We start from the raw sequence: 25000 nt of genomic DNA, 5'->3' as shown, positions 1-25000 counted from the left end.
GGGAAAATGCAATAAATATTTACTCTGAGCTGCGCTTCGGTAGATTGGTCATAGATGGTAGGCCGGGTTGTCCAGTATGGATCTCTGGTCCTCTGAAGACTATCTAGTGGTGCACTGGAGCGTGGTAGAATGGATACTCTGTCCGTCCTCTCCTAGCCTACGTTTAACGACTGTTGCTAACTCAACGGCTAGAAGGTATCACTTCTGGAGGGAATAAGAGTTCAAAGTTCATACCAAGTTGCCATACTTTTAAGCTCATGCCATATTCTGGCTGGTATAGTCGAAATTCATCCTTTCGGCGTGTTGACCGTCATCTTCACGTTGAAATTCGATGCTAATTTAGTTAGATTCTTGCTGAGGTTAGCTGAGTTCTGTAGGTGGTCTTTGTCGTTTCAACGTGGGGACCTCAAGTTCACACGTCCATGGAACAAGTTATTATCTGAGCCCTTTTAACGTAGGACCGTCGCCCTAACGTCCTCGAACAGAAAGTTACATTTTCGTCAAGGGGCTTATATAGGATTGGGAGAGAGGGCCGTGTTTCAGAGTTTACAACCCATGTCTGTTCACTTGGGCGGGGCCTCTGAGTGAGCAGAGTGGTGTTCTTCTGACAAACCGTTCTCTCATTAAGAAGCTAAAAATTACATTTCATCTTTTCACAAATAGTTTCATATTTAAACAATTAAATTGAACTAGAATGATAACTAGAATTTGTAGATTTTCCAAAATACAGCGTCATCCTGTCATGAGTAATGATGTCTTAGACAACAACTGTTCTGAGATCATATTCACAATGTACCAACGCATATTTTCAACTGGTTTGATTACCGAAATATGGTTCCGTTTCCCATCTTTTGATGTTACCAGACTCTCCATGTTAACAAAGGGGTTTTCAATAGTCACATGGGTAGAGTAGAGAGAGGAAAAAGGGGAAAAGTATTTATGGGGGTCATAAACCTCCCCATCAAGCCAACGTCATGACACAGTGTTCCTTCAGAAGGCCCCATTCAATAATCATCTCCTCTCAGTGTTCCTTCAGAAGGCCCCATTCAATAATCATCTCCTCTCAGTGTTCCTTCAGAAGGCCCCATTCAATAATCATCTCCTCTCAGTGTTCCTTCAGAAGGCCCCATTCAATAATCATCTCCTCTCAGTGTTCCTTCAGAAGGCCCCATTCAATAATCATCTCCTCTCAGCGTTCCTTCAGAAGGCTCCATTCAATAATCATCTCCTCTCAGTGTTCCTTCAGAAGGCCTCATTCACTAATCATCTCCTCTCAGTGTTCCTTCAGAAGGCCCCAAGACAATGTTCACCTGAACAAACACATCCACTGAACCACATGCAGGGCTGGAAAAGCATGTAGTGCTTACACACACAGGCATATAGTGGGTCACCTAAGAGTGTTACCTACGTGTGTTAGAGTTGACCCCCACATGAGATGGCTTGATACCAGAACATACTGTGATTAATAAGCTAAATAAACTGCTGTGACAGATTTTATGCTGTGGTTCCAAGCGTAACTATACAGGCATGCAGCTATGGGCCTGTTATCTGAGCTGCAGCTATGGGCCTGTTAACTGAGCTGCAGCTTCGGGCCTGTTAACTGAGCTGCAGATATGGACCTGTTATCTGAGCTGCAGATATGGACCTGTTAACTGAGCTGCAGCTATGGGCCTGTTATCTGAGCTGCAGCTATGGGCCTGTTAACTGAGCTGCAGCTATGGGCCTGTTAACTGAGCTGCAGCTATGGGCCTGTTAACTGAGCTGCAGCTATGGGCCTGTTAACTGAGCTGCAGCTATGGGCCTGTTAACTGAGCTGCAGCTATGGGCCTGTTATCTGAGCTGCAGCTATGGGCCTGTTAACTGAGCTGCAGCTATGGGCCTGTTAACTGAGCTGCAGCTATGGGCCTGTTATCTGAGCTGCAGATATGGGCCTGTTATCTGAGCTGCAGCTATGGGCCTGTTATCTGAGCTGCAGATATGGACCTGTTATCTGAGCTGCAGATATGGACCTGTTATCTGAGCTGCAGATATGGACCTGTTATCTGAGCTGCAGATATGGACCTGTTATCTGAGCTGCAGATATGGACCTGTTATCTGAGCTGCAGATATGGACCTGTTATCTGAGCTGCAGATATGGACCTGTTATCTGAGCTGCAGATATGGACCTGTTATCTGAGCTGCAGATATGGACCTGTTATCTGAGCTGCAGATATGGACCTGTTATCTGAGCTGCAGATATGGACCTGTTAACTGAGCTGCAGCTATGGGCCTGTTATCTGAGCTGCAGATATGGGCCTGTTAACTGAGCTGCAGCTTCGGGCCTGTTAACTGAGCTGCAGCTATGGGCCTGTTATCTGAGCTGCAGATATGGACCTGTTATCTGAGTGTTTATTGTCAATGTCACCCTAAACCTTATATGAGTAAGATTAGGTTCATATGAAAACTCAGGTTAATGATGATTGGGAATGAGGAATGTAAGGATCTGTTTCACTGTGTCCCTGTGTTTTGATTGATTATTTCTGGCAGGTGACTGACGGTTCATAAGTGTGTGTGTGTGTGTGTGTGTGTGTGTGTGTGTGTGTATGTGTGTGTGTGTGTGTGTGTGTGTGTGTGTGTGTGTATGGACAGACCTAGCCAGGCTGACTAAGTGATTCTGGCTCAGTGAGTTCCGGCGTCTGTGTCAACACTGCTGCACTGCCCAACACTGATGGAGAGATGGAAGAGAGGAAATAAAAGTTGACAATGACAGGAGAAAGGGGGAATGAGAGAGAAGAGGAGAGAGAGAAATTAGAGGGGGGATGAGAGAGAAGAGGAGAGAGAGAAATTAGAGGGGGAAAGAGAGAGAAGAGGAGAGAGAGAAATTAGAGGGGGAATGAGAGAGAAGAGGAGAGAGAGAAATTAGAGGGGGGATGAGAGAGAAGAGGAGAGAGAGAAATTAGAGGGGGAATGAGAAAGAAGATGAGAGAGAGAAATTAGAGAGGGAATGAGAGAGAAGAGGAGAGAGAGAAATTAGAGGGGGAATGAGAGAGAAGAGGAGAGAGAGAAATTAGAGGGGGGATGAGAGAGAAGAGGAGAGAGAGAAATTAGAGGGGGAATGAGAGAGAAGAGGAGAGAAATTAGAGGGGGAATGAGAGAGAAGAGGAGAGAGAGAAATTAGAGGGGGAATGAGAGAGAAGAGGAGAGAGAGAAATTAGAGGGGGAATGAGAGAGAAGAGGAGAGAGAGAAATTAGAGGGGGAATGAGAGAAGAGGAGAGAGAGAAATTAGAGGGGGAATGAGAGAGAAGAGGCGGAGAGAAATGAGAGAGAGAAGTAAGAGTAGAAGAAAGGTGAATGTTGATGTCTCCTCACCTCACTGGTCAAGCCCACAGCTCTGTGTATTTTGACCACGTGTCCCAGCAGGACTGGGTACTGCTGACCCACAACCCTCAACGCGGGCAGGAAGGGGGTCATGGAGGCGGGGCTAGCCTGTGACACGTCCACCAGTGCACCCAGTAGAGTCTCGTTCAGAGATGCATCGCCTAGGTAACCAACCAGGGAGGGCACCAGGGGGCTCAGAACCTGGAGGGGGGAGAGAGGAGGGAGAGAGGGGGGAGAGAGAGGGGGGAGTGAGGAGGGAGAGAGGAGGGAGGGAGGGGGGAGAGAGAGGGGAGAGAGAGAGGGGGGAGAGAGAGGGGGGAGAGAGGAGGGAGGGGGGAGAGAGAGGGGAGAGGGAGGGGGAGAGAGAGAGGGGAGAGAGAGGGGGGAGAGAGGAGGGAGGGGGGAGAGAGAGGGGAGAGGGAGGGGGGAGAGAGAGAGGGGAGGAAGGAGGGAGGGGGGAGAGAGAGGGGAGAGAGAGGGGGAGAGAGGAGGGAGGGGGGAGAGAGAGGGGAGAGGGAGGGGGGAGAGAGAGAGGGGAGAGAGAGGGGAGAGAGAGGGGGGAGAGAGGAGGGAGGGGGGAGAGAGCAGGGAGGGGGAGAGGGAGGGGGGAGAGAGAGGGGGGAGAGAGGAGGGAGGGGGAAGAGAGAGGGGAGAGGGAGGGGGGAGAGAGAGGGGAGAGAGAGGGGGGAGAGAGGAGGGAGGGGGGAGAGAGAGGGGAGAGAGGGGAGAGAGGGGGAGAGAGGGGAGAGAGGGGGGAGAGGGGGGAGAGAGGGGGGAGAGAGGGGAGAGAGGGGGGAGAGAGGATAAAAACAATGATCAGCATTGGGTTGAAGGATGGAAAAGAGGCTAGAAGGCGGTATGAGAGTATTCAGGATTTTATTAGGATCCCCATTAGCTACAGCCAAAGCTGCAGCTACTCTTCTTGTAGTCCACATAAAACATGACATAATAGCTGGAGGACAGAACTACATAAAATGACATAATACATCAAATGAATAGACAGGTACATAACTACACACATTTAAAATAAGAATTTACACTTTCATATTCTTATGCCTTAGCAATCCATGCAACATAAAAACGGCTACTCTGCAGTCATCCATTTTGTTACAGTTGCTTACTGATCCTAATCTCTCAGAACCAGTTGTTCTGAAAAGAGAGCGAATCTCACAACATATGGAACCATATACATGCAGTAAAAGAGAAGGAAGATGAGACAGAGAAGTGTTGGTAGAATGCTAGTAAAGTTGAGAGTAGGAGAGAGAGAGAGAGAGCAGAGTTGAGATTAGGAGAGAGAGAAAGAGAGAGAGAGAGAGAGAGAGAGAGAGAGAGAGAGAGAGAGAGAGAGAGAGAGAGAGAGAGAGCAGAGTTGATATTTCCTCAATGAAAACAGTGTACTGAGCAAATGTCAAATTGGCTTTTTACCAAATTACCGTACAACAGACCATGTATTCACCCTGCACACCCTAATTGACAACCAAACAAACCAAAACAAAGGCAAAGTCTTCTCATGCTTTGTTGATTTCAAAAAAGCATTTGACTCCATTTGGCATGAGGGTCTGCTATACAAACTGATGGAAAGTGGTATTGGGGGTAAAACATACGACATTATAAAATCCATGTACACAAACAACAAGTGTGCGGTGAAAATTGGCAAAAAACACACACATTTCTTCACACAGGGTCGTGGGGTTAGACAGGGATGCAGCTTAAGCCCCACCCTCTTCAACATATATATCAACGAATTGGCGCGGGCACTAGAAAAGTCTGCAGCACCCGGCCTACCCCCTGCTAGAATCCAAAGTCAAATGTCTGCTGTTTGCTGATGATCTGGTGCTTCTGTCACCAACCAAGGAGGGCCTACAGCAGCACCTAGATCTAATGCACAGATTCTGTCAGACCTGGGCCCTGACAGTAAATCTCAGTAAGACCAAAATAATGGTGTTCCAAAAAAGGTCCAGTCACCAGGACCACAAATACAAATTCCATCTAGACACTGTTGCCCTAGAGCACACAAAAAACTATACATACCTTGGCCTAAACATTAGCGCCACAGGTAACTTCCACAAAGCTGTGAACGATCTGAGAGACAAGGCAAGAAGGGCATTCTATGCCATCAAAAGGAACATAAATTTCAACATACCAATTAGGATTTGGCTAAAAATACTTGAATCAGTCATAGAGCCCATTGCACTTTATGGTTGTGAGGTCTGGGGTCCGCTCACCAACCAAGACTTCACAAAATGGGACAAACACCAAATTGAGACTCTGCACGCAGAATTCTGCAAACATATCCTCCGTGTACAACGTAGAACACCAAATAATGCATGCAGAGCAGAATTAGGCCGATACCCACAAATTATCAAAATCCAGAAAAGAGCCGTTAAATTCTATAACCACCTAAAAGGAAGCGATTCCCAAACCTTCCATAACAAAGCCATCACCTACAGAGAGATTAACCTGGAGAAGAGTCCCCTAAGCAAGCTGGTCCTGGGGTTCTGTTCACAAACACAAACACACCCTACAGAGCCCCAGGACAACAGCACAATTAGACCCAACCAAATCATGAGAAAACAAAAAGATAATTACTTGACACATTGGAAAGAATTAACAAAAAAACAGAGCAAACTAGAATGCTATTTGGCCCTACACAGAGAGTACACAGCGGCGGAATACCTGACCACTGTGACTGACACAAAATTAAGGAAAGCTTTGACTATGTACAGACTCAGTGAGCATAGCCTTGCTATTGAGAAAGGCCGCCGTAGGCAGACATGGCTCTCAAGAGAAGACAGGCTATGTGCTCACTGCCCACAAAATGAGGTGGAAACTGAGCTGCACTTCCTAACCTCCTGCCCAATGTATGACCATATTAGAGAGACATATTTCCCTCAGATTACACAGATCCACAAAGAATTCGAAAACAAATCCAATTTTGAAAAACTCCCATATCTACTGGGCGAAATTCCACAGTGTGCCATCACAGCAGCAAGATTTGTGACCTGTTGCCACGAGAAAAGGGCAACCAGTGAAGAACAAACACCATTGTAAATACAACCCATATTTATGCTTATTTATTTTATCTTGTGTCTTTTAACCATTTGTACATTGTTAAAACACTGTATATATATAATATGACATTTGTAATGTCTTTATTGTTTTGAAACTTCTGTATGTGTAATGTTTACTGTTAATTTGTTATTGTTTTTCACTTTATATATTTACTTTATATATTATCTACCTCACTTGCTTTGGCAATGTTAACACATGTTTCCCATGCCAATAAAGCCCTTGAATTGAATTGAATTGAGAGAGAGAGAGAGAGAGAGAGAGAGAGAGAGAGAGAGAGAGAGAGAGAGAGAGAGAGAGAGAGAAAGAGGAAGAGATTGAGAGAGCAGAGTAGAGAGATAGATAGATAGATAGATAGATAGATAGATAGATAGATAGAGAGAGCAGAGTCTGGCTTTTTTATGGCGGTTTTGGAGCAGTGGCATCTTCCTTGCTGAGTTATGTCATGTTATGTTATCTGCCTCAGGTTATGTCGATATAGGACTCGTTTTACTGTGGATATAGATACTTTTGTTCCTGTTTCCTCCAGCATCTTCACAAGGTCCTTTGCTGTTGTTCTGGGATTGATTTGCACTTTGATATGACGGCTGCGTGGTCCCATGGTGTTTATACTTGCGTACTATTGTTTGTACAGATGAACACGGTTCAGGCATTTGGAATTTGCTCCCAAGGTTGAACCAGACTTGTGGTCTACACATTTTTTTCTGAGGTCTTGGTTGATTTATTTCGATTTTCCCATGATGTCAAGCAAAGAGGCACTGAGTTTGAAGGTAGGCCTTGAAATACATCCACAGGTACACCTCCAATTGACTCAAATGATGTCAATTAGCCTATCAGAAGCTTCCAAAGCCATGACATCATTTTCTGGAATTTTCCAAGCTGTTTAAAGGCAGTCAACTTAGTGTATGTAAACTTCTGACCCACTGGAATTGTGATACAGTGAATTATTAGTAAAATAATCTGTCTGAAAAGAATTGTTGGAAAAATTACTTGTGTCATGCACAAAGTAGATGTCCTAAACGACTTGCCAAAACTATAGTTTGTTAACAAGAAATTTGTGGAGTGGTTGAAAAATGATTTTTAATGACTCCAACCTAAGTTTATGTAAACTTCCGACTTCAACTGTATGTAAACATTATTAAAGTGACTGGCGTTCCATTTATTAAAGTAGCCAGTGATTTCAAGTCTCTATATATAGGCAGCAGACTCTAATGTGCTAGTGATGACTATTTAACAGTCTGATGGCCTTGAGATAGAAGCTGTTTTTCAGTCTCTCGGTCTCCGCTTTGATGCACCTGCACTGACCTCGCCTTCTGGATGATAGCGGGGTGAACAGGCAGTGGCTCAGGTGGTTGTTGTCCTTGATGATCTTTTTGACCTTCCTTTGACATCGGGATGCTGTAGGTGTCCTGGAGGGCAGGTAGTTTGCCACCGGTGATGCGTTGGGCAGACTGCACCACCCTCTGGAGAGCCCTGCATCTGTCAAATTTTGTGAGGATTTTAGGTGCCAAGCCAAATTTCGTCAGCCTCCAGAGGTTGAATAGGCCCTGTTGCGAGGAACTTGGAACTTTCCACCTTCTCCACAGCTGTCCCGTCGATGTGGATAGCGGGGTGCTCCCTCTGCTGTTTCCTGAAGTCCACGATCATCTCCTTTTTTTTTTACGGTGAGTGAGAGATTACGTTCCTGGCACCACACTCCCAAAGCCCTCATCTCCTCCCTGTAGGCTGTCTCGTCATTGTTGGTAATCAAGCCTACTACTGTTGTGTCATCTGTCTACATTCCCATGGAGACAGACAATCAAAGACATACGTACCCATGGAGACAGACAATCAAAGACATACGTTCCCATTGAGACAATCAAAGACATACACTCCCATGGAGACCGATGATCAATGACATACGTTCCCATGGAGCCAGACGATCAAAGACATATGTTCCCATGGAGACAGAAGATCAAAGACATACGCTCCCATGGAGACAGACGATCAAAGACATACGTTCCAATGGAGACAGACGATCAATGACACGTTCCCATGGAGACAGATGATCAAAGACATACGCTCCCATGGAGAGAGACGATCAATGACATGCGTTCCCATGGAGACAGATAATCAAAGGCATACGTTCCCATGGAGACAGAAGATCAATGACATACTCTCCCATGGAGACAGAAGATCAAAGACATACTCTCCCATGGAGACAGAAGATCAAAGACATGGAGACAGACGATCAAAGACATACGTTCCGATGGAGACAGACGATCAATGACATACGTTCCCATGGAGACAGACAATCATTGACATACGTTCCCATGGAGACAGACGATCAATGACATACTCTCCCATGAAGACAGAAGATCAAAGACATACGCTCCCATGGAGACAGACGACCAAATATATGGAGACAGACGATCAAAGACATACGCTCCCATGGAGACAGACGACCAAATACATGGAGACAGACGATCAAAGACATACGCTCCCATGGAGACAGACGACCAAATACATGGAGACAGACGATCAAATACATGGAGACACACACACACGCATACATGCACACACCAGTCAGTCAGTTGACATGTTAGAGTTATGAACCTTACACAACCTCTGTCGCCTTGGCTGACCCCTGGCTGTGCTGGTCAATCAATCAGGGAGAAATGTGATGTCTTTCCCTGTAATGGGTCAGCGGGTCAGACGCGTGATCTATGGGGTACTGAATAGTGTAGCCTTGCTGTGGGACTTACTGGTTAAACTAAATCCCATTTGCCTCATTATCTGTCCTAGCCAGACCAGACCAGCCCAGACCAGGCCTCTTGTCTCCCTCCCACCGTAGGATGTGCTTGTTCTTGGTCTTAATGTTGTCGTCTTTGTTGTTGATTTTATCTCACTTTTTTGTTTCTTGTGGTCTTTCTTTCACATTCTCTATCTCTTACTCCCCCCTTTCTCTCTCTCTCTCTCCCCCTCTCTCTTTCTTTCTCTCTCCCCTCTCTCTGTCTCTCTCGCTCTCTCTCTGTTTCTCTCACTCTCTTTCTCTCTCACTGTCTCTGTCTGTCTCTCTCTCCCCTCTCTCTGTCTCTCTCGCTCTCTCTGTTTCTCTCACTCTCTTTCTCTTTCTCTCTCACTGTCTCTGTCTCTCTCTCTCGGTCTCCCTTGCTCTGTCTCTCTCTCTCTCTCAATTCAATTTACACTCACACAATTTCCTAAATAATAGGGACATTTCAAATGTCATTTTATGTCTATACATTGTTCTAACGATGTGCAGTCACTTCACCCCTACCTCCATGTACAAATTACCCCGACTAACCTGTACACCCGCACATTGATACCGGTACCTCCTGTATAAAGCATCGTTATTGTTATTTTATTGTGTTACTTTTTATCATTTTTTTTAAACTTTAGTTTATTTGGTAAATATTTTCTTAACTCCTTCTTGAACTACACTGTTGGTTAAGGGCTTGTAAGTAAGCATTTCATGGTAAGGTCTACACAAGTTAGATTTGATATGATGTGCAAAAGGGAAAATAAATAAACCTAAATATAGGTTGCATTTACAATAGTGTTTGTTCTTCACTCGTTGCCCTTTTCTTGTGGCAACAGGTCACACATCTTGCTGCTGTGATTGCACAATGTGCTTTTTCACCCAATAGATATGGGAGTTGATCAAAATTGTATTTGTTTTCAAATTCTTTGTGGGTCCGGCAGGAGGTTATGAAGTGCAGCTCAGTTTCCACCTCATTTTGTGGGCAGTGTGCACATAGCCTGTCTTCTCTTTGCCTACGGCGGCCTTTCTCAATAGCAAGGCTATGCTCACTGAGTCTGTACATAGTCAAAGCTTTCCTTATTTTTGGGTCAGACACAGTGGTCTCTCTCTCTCTCTCTCTCTTTCCTCCAAACCGGAGATGAGCTGAATGACTTATTAGAGTTTCCCTGATAAATCAATCTGATCATCAGTTGGGACTCTTGCATCATGAGTGTGAGAGAGACAGGAAATGTCAAAATATTTGACATTACTGATGACAGATGCATTCTCTACACACTCACAATGAGCACGTATATGAGAGTGTGTGTGTGTGTGTGTGTGCGTGCGTGCGTGCGAGCGTGTGTGCGTGCGTGCGAGCGTGCGTGCGTGCCTGTGTGTGTGTGTGTCTGTGTGTGTGTGTGCGTGCGTGCGTGCGTGTGATTCCTACTGAGTTCTAAATGTGGTCTTTCACTTCTTTATGACTGCTCTCTTTTTCACCAGACACATCCCACTATTCCCCTCGGCACGTGGTTTCTGATGACTCTTTCTTGTTCTCTCTTAATGCGGGTGAGAACATCCATCTAGCATGTACATACATACTTTCCCCTCTCCCATTACTCTGCCCTTAATATCCTCATGCTGGACCACGCTCTCTGGAGCGCAGCACAGCATTCCCGCATGTAGGAATTCTGGACTTTCTCATGACTAATGTGTTCTTTGAACGCAGTCCATCACACGCATGCTCATAGACAGGCACGCGGGTACGTGAACACACACACATAAACACACACACACCAGTGGCTGTTGCTCGGCGACCATCCGGATCAGCCTCAGCAGGTGTTGTTGCTCCGGTGAATCGAGATGTGACATCATGGCCGTCAGGTTGCCTAGGTGACGATGGATGGCATGGGGCTGTTTGGGGTAGACGGACGGCAGCACGCGTAGGAGCATGTGGTTACCTAGAGGGGGACGACACGGACAGACAGGGTGTACGTGACAACGGATTCAAGTCTCACCATTTGTTGTCAATATTCATTCCATGACGTCCATCCTTGAGGAAGAAAATGTAACATGTATAAATGTAAAAAGACACATAATGTGTACCAGAATCCTTCAATATTTGCCCAAGAGAAATTGACCTTGATATCTAAACCCTCTTTAAATATCTCATGCATCTGCACAATGTCTTCTGTCTTCAATTAGTAGTTTTATTAGTAGCTTCATCTCTTATGACATTACATGAACACCAACAATGCCTTTTATGTTTACTTTGTAGCTAAATCATTAGGGATTGGCTGATGTCACAGTAAAAGGGATTGGCTGATGTCCCCACAGTAAAGGGGTTGACTGATGTCCCCACAGTAAAGGGGTTGACTGATGTCCCCACAGTGAAAGGGATTGGCTGATGTCCCCACAGTGAAAGGGATTGGCTGATATCCCCACAATAAAGGGATTGGCTGATGTCCCCACAGTAAAAGGGATTGGCTGATGTCCCCACAGTAAAAGGGATTGGCTGATATCCCCACAGTAAAGGGATTGGCTGATATCCCCACAGTAAAAGGGATTGACTGATGTCCCCACAGTAAAATGGATTGACTGATATCCCCACAGTAAAAGGGATTGGCTGATGTCCCCACAGTAAAGGGGATTGACTGATGCCCCCACAGTAAAGGGATTGGCTGATGTCCCCACAGTGAAAGGGATTGGCTGATATCCCCACAGTAAAGGGATTGGCTGATGTCCCCACAGTAAAGGGATTGGCTGATGTCCCCACAGTAAAGGGGATTGACTGATGCCCCCACAGTGAAAGGCTGGAGTTAATACAGTAGTATGAGTGGGGTAAACCTGGATGTGATTTATTCTATGGGACAAAACTATGTGAAATTCCTACAGCATGACTGTGTCCAGCATGTTATTATTTTATTTTCAATGTCAAAGCACATCATCTAAAGGACATATGGACTTAGTGAGACCGAGAGAGAGAGAGTGTGGGGGTAGAGAACAATAGAGAAAAATATGTTGTCCTTTCATCTACTGTATAATAGTTTAAAACTGTTCTGCTATGGTAAAATCAACACATGTACTTCCTGCCTATAAAACTTGAACGAATTGGATTGAATTAATTACAAGGAGACCAAAATAGAGTGTCAGACTGAGAGAACGACAGAGGAGACAAAGAGTCAGAGACAAGAGAGCCCTCCAGTCTTCCTGCATGCTGAATATCTGTCGTTATCTACAGGGTCATCTGGAAGCAATCCCTAGGTTCCTTCCTGGGACCATCCTATGAATGGAACACATACTGCGGAGGTGATTCTCATTTTGTGAATGGAGTTCTATTTGCAGTTGGCCCTCACTCTGATTGGCTAAGGAAACAGGTGGTACCCCACGGAGACATGGGATAATAAACATGTGTTGGAAAACAGGAAGTAGTGAGAGTGCGAAAAACTGTGGGCCAGCAGTTTTCAGTGTGTGGGTGTGCATGGGTGTGTGTGTATGTGTGTGTGTGTGTGCATTGCTAGCTAGCGTTGCTACCTGCTACACAAAACGAATCTGATGGCCATAACTCCTATCAACGAGTTCAATGTCCTTGCCAACATCTGTCTACAGCTTACCTGGAATGGATTGATTTAAAATGACTTCAAATGTTAGCATTGACATTTACTAATTAGTTTAATGCATGACGATTGACTGTATCAAAAGGATTCACAAGGGGACACCTGACTGGCTGTACATCAGTGTGCATGTTCTGGGTCATATATCAACACGCCTAATGATAGACATTGGTAACTACACTGAGTGTACAAAACAATAGGAACACCTGCTCTTCCAAGTCATAAACTCAGCAAAAAAAGAAATGTTCTCTCACAGTCAACTGCCGTTTCTTTTCAGCAAACTTTAACATGTGTAGATGTTTGTATAAACATAACAAGATTCAACAACTGAGAAATAAACGGAACAAGTTCCACAGACATGTGACTAACACAAATTGAATAATGTGTCCCTGAACAAAGGGGGGTCAAAAGTAACATTCAGTATCTGGTGTGGCCACCAGCTGCATTAAGTACTGCAGTGCATCTCCTCCTCATGGACTGCACCAGATTTGCCAGTTCTTGCTCTGAGATGTTACCCCACTCTTCCACCAAGGCACCTGCAAGTTCCTGGACATTTCTGGGGGGAATGGCCCTAGCCCTCACCATCCGATCTAACAGGTCCCAGAGGTGCTCATTGGGATTGAGATCCAGGCTCTTCGCTGGCCATGGCAGAACACTGACATTCCTGTCTTGCAGGAAATCACGCACAGAACAAGCAGTATGGCTGGTGGCATTGTCATGCTGGAGGGTCATGTCAGGATGAGCCTGCAGGAAGGGTACCACATGAGGGAGGAGGATGTCTTCCCTGTAACGCACAGCGTTGAGATTGCCTGCAATGACAACAAGCTCAGTCCGATGATGCTGTGACACAATGCCCCGGACCATGACGGACCCTCCACCTCCAAATCGATCCTGCATCAGAGTACAGGCCTCGGTGTAACGCTCATTCCCTCGATGATAAACGTGAATCCGACCATCACCCCTGGTGAGACAAAACCGCGATTCGTCAGTGAAGAGCACTTTTTGCCAGTCCTGTCTAGTCCAGCGACAGTGGGTTTGTGCCATAAGCGACATGCCATTGGAACACAGGAGTGATGGTTGCTGATAACGGGCCTCTGTACGCCTATGTAGATATTCCATTAAAAATAAGCAATTTCCAGCTACAATAGTAATATAGAACATTAACAATGTCTACACTGTATTTCTGATTATTATTTTATTTTTATTTTAAATGGACAAAAAAAAGTGATTTTCTCTCGAAAACAAGGACATTTCTAAGTGACCCCAAACTTTTGAACAGTAGTGTACATGTCTATTGTCTACCTATGAGACAGAATCCAAGGTGGTTATAAGAGGCTTGAGTCAACAAATGCAACGCTGCTGGTTTTTTCACGCTCAAACGTTTCCGTATCAAGAATGGTCCACCATCCAAAGGACATCCTGTCACGACTTCCGCCGAAGTTGGCTCTCCTGCCTGTTCGGGCGGTGATCGGCGGTCGTCGTCACCGTCCTACTAGCCACCATCGATCCCTTTTTCGTTTGTCTGTTGGTTTTGTCTTATTAGTTTCACCTGTGTGTATTTTAGTTTATTGACGTCCTTATATGTAGTAGGTTGTCCCGCCCTTGTTTCGTGCGGGATTGTTTTGGTTTCATGTGTTTTCGTGAATACGTATTTGGTTATTTGCTCCGATATATTTAATCCTGTGTTGGATTATTTCACCCTGTATTTTGGGTTGACCGTGTTTGGTTCCGGAGAATAAACTATCGACTCACTGCACCTGCTCTCTGCGCCTGATTCCACCCACCTTGTTAATACGTGACAGAATCCCGCACCCACGATGGAATCAGCAGGAGCAGCCGCGTCTCCTCTCCCATCGATGGAGGAGAGAGTCCTCCACCACACCAGCGTGCTCCATCGGATTGGTTCTGCCATGGACCAAATGATGGAGAGGATGGATCGATGGGAGAGAACTCCTTAGATAGCCGACCATTAGGGTCAGGAGTGATTAGGGAGGCTACGGTGCCACTGGACATGGTAACGCAGGGGGATCATAAGGAGCAGATTAGTCTGTTCCTTATAGATTCACCTGCGTTTCCGGTGGTGTTGGGGGTTCCCTGGTTAGCTCAACACAACCCGGTGATTTCCTGGCGACAGGGGGCTCTTAAGGGGTGGTCAGAGGAGTGTTCAGGTAGGTGTAGAGGAGTTGCCGTTGGTGCGACTACGGTGGAGAGTCCAGACCAAGTTTCCACCGTGCGCATTCCCTCTGAATATGCCGATTTGGCTATCGCCTTCAGTAAAAGGAAGGCGACCCAATTACCACCTCATCGTCGAGAGGACTGCGTGATAAACCTTCTGGAGAACGCTGCACTTCCTAGGAGTCACGTGTATCCATTGTCCCAGGAGGAGACGGTAGCGATGGAAACATACGTTGCTGAATCGCTGAGACAGGGGTACATTCGGCCCTCCGCATCACCCGTCTCCTCAAGCTTCTTTTTTGTGAAGAAGAAGGATGGAGGTCTGCGTCCGTGCATTGATTATAGAGGTCTAAATTCCATCTCAGTGGGGTTTAGTTACCCACTACCTCTCATCGCTACGGCGGTGGAATCATTTCACGGGGCGCGCTTCTTCACAAAACTGGACCTGAGGAGCGCGTATAATCTGGTGCGTATCCGGGGAGGAGATGAGTGGAAAACTGCATTTAGTACTACATCTGGTCATTATGAGTACCGCGTCATGCCATACGGGTTGAAGAATGCTCCAGCCGTCTTCCAATCCTTCGTAGACGAGATTCTCCGAGACCTGCTCGGGCAGGGAGTGGTAGTGTACATCGATGACATCTTGATCTATTCTGCCACACGCGCGGTGCATGTGTCTCTGGTGCGTCAGGTACTTGGGCGACTGCTGGAGCATGACCTGTATTGCAAGGCGGAGAAATGTGAGTTTTTCAAACAGTCCGTTTCCTTCCTGGGATATCGTATTTCCACTACTGGGGTGGTGATGGAGGATGACCGCGTTACAGCCGTGCGTAATTGGCCGACTCCGACCACGGTGAAAGAGGTGCAGCGGTTTTTAGGGTTTGCCAATTACTACCGGAGGTTTATCCGGGGTTTTGGTCAGGTGGCTGCTCCCATCACCTCGCTGCTGAAGGGAGGACCGGTGCGCTTGCACTGGTCAGCAGAGGCGGGCAGAGCATTCACTCGTTTGAAGGAGCTGTTCACCAATGCGCCCGTGTTGGCGCATCCGGACCCCTCTTTAGCGTTCATAGTGGAGGTGGATGCGTCCGAGGCTGGGGTCGGAGCCGTGCTGTCCCAACGCTCGGGCGTGCCACCCAAACTTCGCCCTTGTGCTTTCTTTTCGAGCAAGCTCAGCCCAGCGGAGCGAAACTATGATGTGGGGGACCGGGAGTTGTTAGCTGTAGTCAAGGCTCTGAAGGTGTGGAGACATTGGCTTGAGGGGGCTAAACACCCCTTTCTCATCTGGACTGACCATCGTAATCTCGAGTATATCCGGGCAGCGAAGAGACTAAATCCACGTCAGGCTAGATGGGCCATGTTTTTTACCAGGTTCCGGTTTACCCTCTCATACCGGCCCGGCTCCCAAAACACCAAGGCCGACGCGCTGTCCCGCCTCTATGATACCGAGGAGCGGCCCGTTGAGCCAACTCCCATCATTTCACCGTCATGTCTCGTGGCACCGGTGGTATGGGAGGTGGACGCGGCGATAGAGGAGGCCTCACAGTCAGAGCCGGCCCCCCCCAACTGTCCAGTAGGAACCCAGTACCGAGGGGGGTCCGGGACAAGCTGATTCGGTGGGCTCATACTCTCCCCTCCTCGGGTCATCCTGGCATCGAGAGGACAGTGCGGAGTCTGAGAGTGAGATACTGGTGGCCCACGCTAGCTAAAGACGTGAGATTTTATGTCTCCTTCCTGCTCCGTGTGTGCTCAGAGCAAGGCTCCTTGGCACCTGCCTAGAGGGAAATTACAACCCCTCCCCGTTCCACAACGGCCGTGGACACACTTATCGGTGGACTTTCTTACCGACCTTCCCCCGTCCCAGGGAAGTACTACGATCCTGGTCGTTGTGGATCGGTTTTCTAAGTCCTGTCGTCTCATCCCGTTGCCCGGTCTCCCTACGGCCCTGCAGACTGCTGAGGCCTTGTTTACCCATGTCTTCCGGCACTATGGGGTGCCTGAGGACATCGTTTCTGATCGGGGTCCCCAATTCACGTCCAGAGTATGGAGGGCGTTTATGGAGAGACTGGGGGTCTCGGTCAGCTTAACCTCAGGTTTTCACCCCGAGAGTAATGGGCAGGTGGAGCGCGTAAACCAAGAGGTGGGCAGGTTTCTGCAGTCCTATTGCCGGGACCGGCCTGGTGAGTGGGCAAGGTATGTTCCCTGGGCTGAACTAGCTCAGAACTCCCTACGCCACTCCTCAACTAACTTGTCTCCTTTTGAGTGTGTGTTAGGTTACCAGCCGGTCCTGGCCCCATGGCATCAGAGCCAGACCGAGGCTCCTGCGGTGGAGGAATGGGTACAGCGCTCCAAGGACACATGGAAAGCCGTTCAGGACTCACTACGGTTAGCGGGCGAACGGCAGAAGAGGAGCGCTGACCAGCACCGCAGTGAGGCCCCCGTATTTGCACCGGGGGACAGGGTCTGGCTCTCGACCCGGAACCTGCCCCTCCGCCTGCCCTGTCGGAAGCTGGGGCCGCAGTGTGTGGGGCCGTTCAAAGTCCTGAGGAGAATAAACGAGGTGTGTTACAGGTTACAACTTCCTAGGTATTACCGTATTAACCCCTCGTTTCATGTGTCTCTCCTCAGGCCGGTGGTGGCTGGTCCCCTGCAAGAAGGTGAGGTGCCTGAGGTCCCTCCGCCCCCCCTGGACATCGAGGGGTCCCCGGCGTACACAGTTCGGGGCATTCTGGATTCGAGACGCCGGGTGGGGGGCCTACAGTACCTCGTGGACTGGGAGTGGTACGGTCCGGAGGAGAGATGCTGGGCTCCGGTGAGGGACATTTTGGACCCTTCTCTCCTGAGAGATTTCCACCGCCTCCACCCGGATCGCCCAGCACCTCGTCCTCCGGGTCGTCCTCGAGGACGGTGGCAGCGCGCTGCGGGGGCCGCGCGTCAGGGGGGGGTACTGTCACGACTTCCGCCGAAGTTGGCTCTCCTGCCTGTTCGGGCGGTGCTCGGCGGTCGTCGTCACCGTCCTACTAGCCACCATCGATCCCTTTTTCGTTTGTCTGTTGGTTTTGTCTTATTAGTTTCACCTGTGTGTATTTTAGTTTATTGACGTCCTTATATGTAGTAGGTTGTCCCGCCCTTGTTTTTGTCTTATTAGTTTCACCTGTGTGTATTTTAGTTTATTGACGTCCTTATATGTAGTAGGTTGTCCCGCCCTTGTTTCGTGCGGGATTGTTTTGGTTTCATGTGTTTTCGTGAATACGTATTTGGTTATTTGCTCCGATATATTTAATCCTGTGTTGGATTATTTCACCCTGTATTTTGGGTTGACCGTGTTTGGTTCCGGAGAATAAACTATTGACTCACTGCACCTGCTCTCTGCGCCTGATTCCACCCACCTTGTTAATACGTGACACATCCAGCCAACTTAACACAACAGCGGGAGTGGGCCAGCATCCTTGTTGAACACTTTCGACAACTTGTAAAGTCCATGTCCCGATGAATTGAGGCTGTTCTGAGGGCAAAAAGGCAACTCAATATTAGGAGGATATTCCCAGAATGGTAAAGGTGTACACGCTCCGGGTAGCACATCCAATAGATAACATTTACACTGCCTCCCATGGCAACTCATCATCCAATAGATAACATTTACACTGCCTCCCATGGCAACTCATCGTCCAATAGATAACATTTACACTGCCTCCCATGGCAACTGTCTTTCTGCTGTGACCCTGTCTGTCTGCTGTGGCCCTGTCTGTCTGCTGTGGCCCTGTCTGTCTGTTGTGACCTGTCTGTCTGCTGTGGCCGGTCTGTTTGCTGTGGCCCTGTCTGTCTGCTGTGGTCCTGTCTGTCTGCTGTGACCTGTCTGTCTGCTGTGGTCCTGTCTGTCTGCTGTGACCTGTCTGTCTGCTGTGGTCCTGTCTGTCTGCTGTGACCTGTCTGTCTGCTGTGACCTATCTGTCTGTTGTAACCTGTCTGTCTGCTGTGACCTGTCTGTCTGCTGTGGTCCTGTCTGTCTGCTGTGGCCCTGTCTGTCTGCTGTGGTCCTGTCTGTCTGCCGTGGTCCTGTCTGTCTGCTGTGGTCCTGTCTGTCTGCTGTGACCTTGTCTGTCTGTTGTGACCTGTCTGTCTGCTGTGGCCGGTCTGTCTGTTGTGACCTGTCTGTCTGCTGTGGTCCTGTCTGTCTGCTGTGGCCCTGTCTGTCTGCTGTGACCTGTCTGTTTGCTGTGGCCCTGTCTGTCTGCTGTGGTCCTGTCTGTCTGCTGTGACCTGTCTGTCTGCTGTGGTCCTGTCTGTCTGCTGTGACCTGTCTGTCTGCTGTGGTCCTGTCTGTCTGCTGTGACCTGTCTGTCTGCTGTGACCTGTCTGTCTGTTGTAACCTGTCTGTCTGCTGTGACCTGTCTGTCTGCTGTGGTCCTGTCTGTCTGCTGTGGCCCTGTCTGTCTGCTGTGGTCCTGTCTGTCTGCCGTGGTCCTGTCTGTCTGCTGTGGTCCTGTCTGTCTGCTGTGACCCTGTCTGTCTGTTGTGACCTGTCTGTCTGCTGTGGCCGGTCTGTCTGTTGTGACCTGTCTGTCTGCTGTGGTCCTGTCTGTCTGCTGTGGCCCTGTCTGTCTGCTGTGACCTGTCTGTCTGCTGTGGCCCTGTCTGTCTGCTGTGGTCCTGTCTGTCTGCTGTGACCCTGTCTGTTGTGACCTGTCTATCTGCTGTGACCTGTCTGTCTGCTGTGGCCCTGTCTGTCTGTTGTGACCTGTCTGTCTGCTGTGGCCCTGCCTGTCTTTTGTGACCTGTCTGTCTGCTGTGACCCTGTCTGTTGTGACCTGTCTATCTGCTGTGACAACATCACTAATACAACCCCAAGACAAATCAACAGAGCAACCGTCGCCAAGCAGCTGCTCAGTCCTGACAATATTCATTATTACATAGTCTTTGATGTTCCTACCTGACCCCCAGTCGCCTCCACAAACAAACAAACACACACACACACACACACACACACACACACACACACACACACACACACACACACACACACACCAGAGTAAGAAAAGCAGTAAGAGAGAGATGAGAGAGACATAAAGAGGGCGAGTTAGTGAGCATTCCTAAAGGTGAGAGAGAGAGAATTTATTGGTTTGTCGGGAGCAGAATGTTAAAGCCAGGAGCCAGATGTCTGCAGAACCAAAGACCCATGGGAGATTTACGGTGCTTCCGTGTCCACCCATGTCTGAACACACTTAGTCCATGTGCCCTGAGGAGCGCACAAACAAACACACACACACACACAAACACACTAAAGCCATCTAGCAGTCTACCAGTCATCCATCTATGCCTCAGAGGGCAGTAAACCATTAAAGACGACCACAACAAAACCAGAACCAGCCGCTCACATTAATAACAAGCCCTTTAACATGCCTGTCTAATGCTCCATCCCACCTCTCCACCCCACCTCCACCCAACCTCTCCACCACACCTCCACCCCACCTCTCCTTCCCACTCAATTCAATTCAATTACAGATTTTAACAATCACTTTGGCACTAATTTCAGAACCTTGTGGTCATTTTTCAAAACTCTAGACACAAAACTCAAAACGGTCATCACTTGTAACACAGGCTGTCCATTGTTCAAAACATTGCATTGTGCATTCATATCTTTATAGAAACCTTGCACTTGCAGAATCATTGGTTCAAATAACTCATTTATCATGAAATACCATAGGACCATTCATTTAGATCACCCACACACAAGATACCGATAGTTTCACTGTGTAGTTGTTCGTACAATCATTAAATATTGTAGTACAAAGTATGTGATACATGTTTCATTATGGTACTACACGTAAATACATCACTGTAAAAGGACTAGTAGAGAGGATACTACAGACACAGTGGAATCATTGAACAAAATAGGAAATGTATTGATGAAACACAATAAAATCACAACATAGGTTTCTTTGAATCAAAGCAAAAATAATTAGCAACAAAAAACGAAAAAACAGTTAAAAGGTCAACTGTAGTGTTCCTCACCTGACTTACTGTAAAAAGCAAAACAAAACATTGATTACTGTACTTCTATATTTCCCTCAACCCGGTCTTGTGGATTTGGCCACAGGTTCTCATCCACATCACAATGGATGTTTTCATTAGCCAAACATCTTGGGAAGAATCTTCGGGCGAATCCAGGCCTGACACTGGTCTGCCGTGATGTCATTGTATGGTGAATCCAGGCCTGACACTGGTCTGCTGTGATGTCATTGCATGGTGAATCCAGGCCTGACACTGGTCTGCTGTGATGTCATTGCATGGTGAATCCAGGCCTGACACTGGTCTGCCGTGATGTCATTGCATGGTGAATCCAGGCCTGACACTGGTCTGCCGTGATGTCATTGCATGGTGAATCCAGGCCTGACACTGGTCTGCCGTGATGTCATTGCATGCGTCATCCATGGCCTGGAGAAGGGTGGCTTGTTCGTGAGGGCGCCTATCATATACCTTCCACCTCCATGTGGAGAAAAATTCCTCAGTCGGGTTAAGAAAAGGAAAGTATGGGGGTAAGTACAGGGTGGTAAAATTGTGGTTGGGCCTGAAACCATGCTTGCACCATTTGAGAATGGTGGAACCTGACATTATCCCACACAATGATATAGGTCATGTCATCAGCTCTACAGACCTGATTTAGCTCATCAAGGAAGGTTACCTTCGAACAGCAAATCATGTGGCTGCCTGCAACTCAATATATAGAGTACATAGAGTAGAGAGCTTTAGATGTTGTTTGACCAAACATTAGAACAGGCAAGATGAGTAATCTAAGCAACTTTGACCGTGGTATGATTGTTGATGCCACACATGGTGATTCCAGAATCTCAGAAACAGCTGCCCTCCTGGGATTTTTATGCACTACAGTCTCTAGAGTTTACAGAGAATGGTGTTAAAAACAAAACACATTCAGTGAGCGGCCTTTCTGTGGGCAAAACACCTTGTTAATGAGAGAGGTCAGAGGAGAATGTCCAGACTCATTCAAGATAACAGAAAGGCCACAGATGCTCAAATAACAGCTGTTGAAAACAGTGGTGTGCAGAAGAGCATCTCTTAACGTACAACACCGTGAATAATTCAGGCTGTTGTGGAGGCAAAAGGGGGTCCTACCCAGTACTAGATAGGTGTACCTAATAAAGTGGCCGGTGAGTGTACAGTAATGTCAAATCTGAAAACATGGACTGGAAAAGTGGTACATGGGACCATAGAAATAGTGTCTGATAAAGAATGATGGTGAAATATTACAGCCATAGATAATGTCGTCCAATTGGTTCATGTTCCACGGTAATTGATGTCAATGGATCTCGTTATCCTGAAACTTTCATGATCTAAACATGGAATATTGTTTGTCAGTTTCCGTAAAACTATGCATTAAGAGTAACGAGTAACGCACCAGTTACTTATCATTTTGAGCAGTGGTATCAATTGATAGTTTGATCATTGTAATGAAATGAATAGACAGTCATTTCAGATGTAATGTGTTAATTGCATTTTGAAATGGTAATACTTTGATGTTAAGTTGTGTCATTTTGAACAGGTGATTTTAGTTCAATGAACAAATTATCTTAGTTTTCTGTGTATTTTATCCAAGCAATTGGAAAAAGTGAAAAGTTTTGAAGTTTTGAAAAATTTGCATTTTGATCATTGGTTGTGAGTTTTGTGTCTAGAGTTTTGAAAAGGTTCCGAAATAAGTGCCAAAGTGATTGTAAAACAATGTAAGTAGGAAGGAGAGGTGAAGCGGGAGAGACAGGCATGTATGTTAAGACATTTTACCTTCTCTATCTCATAACTTCTTGTATGTGTGAGTCATGGGCTGTGGGAGCTCCACTCAAAACACACAAGCCCGGCACCAGCCCCCAACCCATCCTATCCTAGCTCTGTCCCAGCCTTAGCCCAGCCTATACCATGCCCCAGCCTGAGGCTCAATGTCACACACACACACACACACACACACACACACACACACACACACACACACACACACACACACACACACACACACACACACACACACACACACACACACACCGCATGTTTCCTTTAAAGATATTAATAGTTCCGCTGTGTTCTTAGTCATTTTTTTATTGTTATGTTCTTAGCACTACATGCAGTCTCACTTACAGCAAGTCAAGGTGTCTTTTGCAATCTGTCAACCTCAGTCAAAATGCTAATACAGGGCCTAATAATTCTCTCTTTTGACAGCCTACACAGGAAAAAACACCCTAAACTCTAACAAGGACTGACCTTCTATTCTTTAGTAAACAAAGAAAACATTTCACAGCAGTCTTCCAGGACACTGCAGTCTGAATGAACATAAACACCTACAGTGGAGGCTAGAAGGGCATGTTAACACCTCACCACTGAGGTATGCTAATGATATTCTGGAAATGAACTGTGGGTGTACAGTACATTATGTAAATCTGGTAGCTACAGTACAGTGCCTTAGCCTCGTGCAGTGACGTCAAACCTAAGGTCAGTTGCCCCTGAAACAAATGTGTTGGCAGCAGGGCCTTCATACGATTAACTTCAGAGTGCTAGTGGTAGGAGCATAGTATCAAATGACAGGGTTGCTGGGACATGCTAGGGCCCATATCCTATAGGGCCCAGATCCCATAGGGCCCAGATCCCATAGGGTCCAGATCCCATAAGGCCCAGATCCCACAGGGCCCAGATCCCATAAAGCCCAGATTCCATAGGGTCTAGATTCCATAGGGTCCAGATCCCATAGGGCCCAGATCCCATAAAGCCCAGATTCCATAGGATCTAGATTCCATAGGGCCCAGATCCCATAGGGCCCATATCCCATAGGGTACAGATCCCATAGGGCCCATATCCCATAGGGTACAGATCCCATAGGGCCCATATCCCATAGGGTACAGATCCCATAGGGCCCATATCCCATAGGGTACAGATCCCATAGGGCCCATATCCCATAGGGTACAGATCCCATAGGGCCCATATCCCATAGGGTACAGATCCCATAGGGCCCATATCCCATAGGGTACAGATCCCATAGGGCCCATATCCCATAGGGTACAGATCCCATAGGATCTAGATTCCATAGGGTACAGATCCCATAGGATCTAGATTCCATAGGGTCCAGATCCCATAGGGCCCAGATCCCATAAAGCCCAGATTCCATAGGATCTAGATTCCATAGGGCCCAGATCCCATAGGGCCCATATCCCATAGGGTACAGATCCCATAGGGCCCATATCCCATAGGGTACAGATCCCATAGGGCCCATATCCCATAGGGTACAGATCCCATAGGGCCCATATCCCATAGGGTCCAGATCCCATAGGGCCCAGATCCCATAAAGCCCAGATTCCATAGGATCTAGATTCCATAGGGCCCATATCCCATAGGGCCCAGATCCCATAGGGCCCATATCCCATAGGGTCCAGATCCCATAGGGCCCAGATCCCATAAAGCCCAGATTCCATAGGATCTAGATTCCATAGGGTCCAGATCCCATAGGGCCCAGATCCCATAAAGCCCAGATTCCATAGGATCTAGATTCCATAGGGCCCAGATCCCATAGGGCCCATATCCCATAGGGTACAGATCCCATAGGGCCCATATCCCATAGGGTACAGATCCCATAGGGCCCATATCCCATAGGGTACAGATCCCATAGGGCCCATATCCCATAGGGTACAGATCCCATAGGGCCCATATCCCATAGGGTCCAGATCCCATAGGGCCCAGATCCCATAAAGCCCAGATTCCATAGGATCTAGATTCCATAGGGTCCAGATCCCATAGGGCCCAGATCCCATAAAGCCCAGATTCCATAGGATCTAGATTCCATAGGGCCCAGATCCCACAGGGCCCAGATCCCATAGGGCCCATATCCCATAAAGCCCAGATTCCATAGGATCTAGATTCCATAAGGCCCAGATCCCATAGGGCCCAGATCCCATAAAGCCCAGATTCCATAGGATCTAGATTCCATAGGGCCCAGATCCCACAGGGCCCAGATCCCATAAAGCCCAGATTCCATAGGGTCTAGATTCCATAGGGTCC

At 47.4% G+C, this 25000-nt stretch overlaps 1 protein-coding gene across 1 annotated transcript in view; it reads right to left on the bottom strand.

Annotated features, from left to right (window-relative positions):
• Positions 1–25000, bottom strand: part of LOC110507223 (ventricular zone-expressed PH domain-containing protein) — a 170117-nt gene that overhangs the window by 75362 nt on the left and 69755 nt on the right. Inside the window, 2 exon segments of the mRNA XM_090223997.1 lie at positions 3350–3559; positions 10962–11125. Coding sequence (XP_090080123.1) covers positions 3350–3559; positions 10962–11125 — 374 coding nt within the window.

Source organism: Oncorhynchus mykiss, chromosome 27 (genome assembly GCF_057628025.1).
Source record: "Oncorhynchus mykiss isolate SJ-2025 chromosome 27, ASM5762802v1, whole genome shotgun sequence".
In the NCBI taxonomy this organism is placed as follows: domain Eukaryota; kingdom Metazoa; phylum Chordata; class Actinopteri; order Salmoniformes; family Salmonidae; genus Oncorhynchus; species Oncorhynchus mykiss.
Note: the sequence above shows the minus strand (reverse complement) of the source record. Positions and strands in the feature narration are given on the sequence as shown.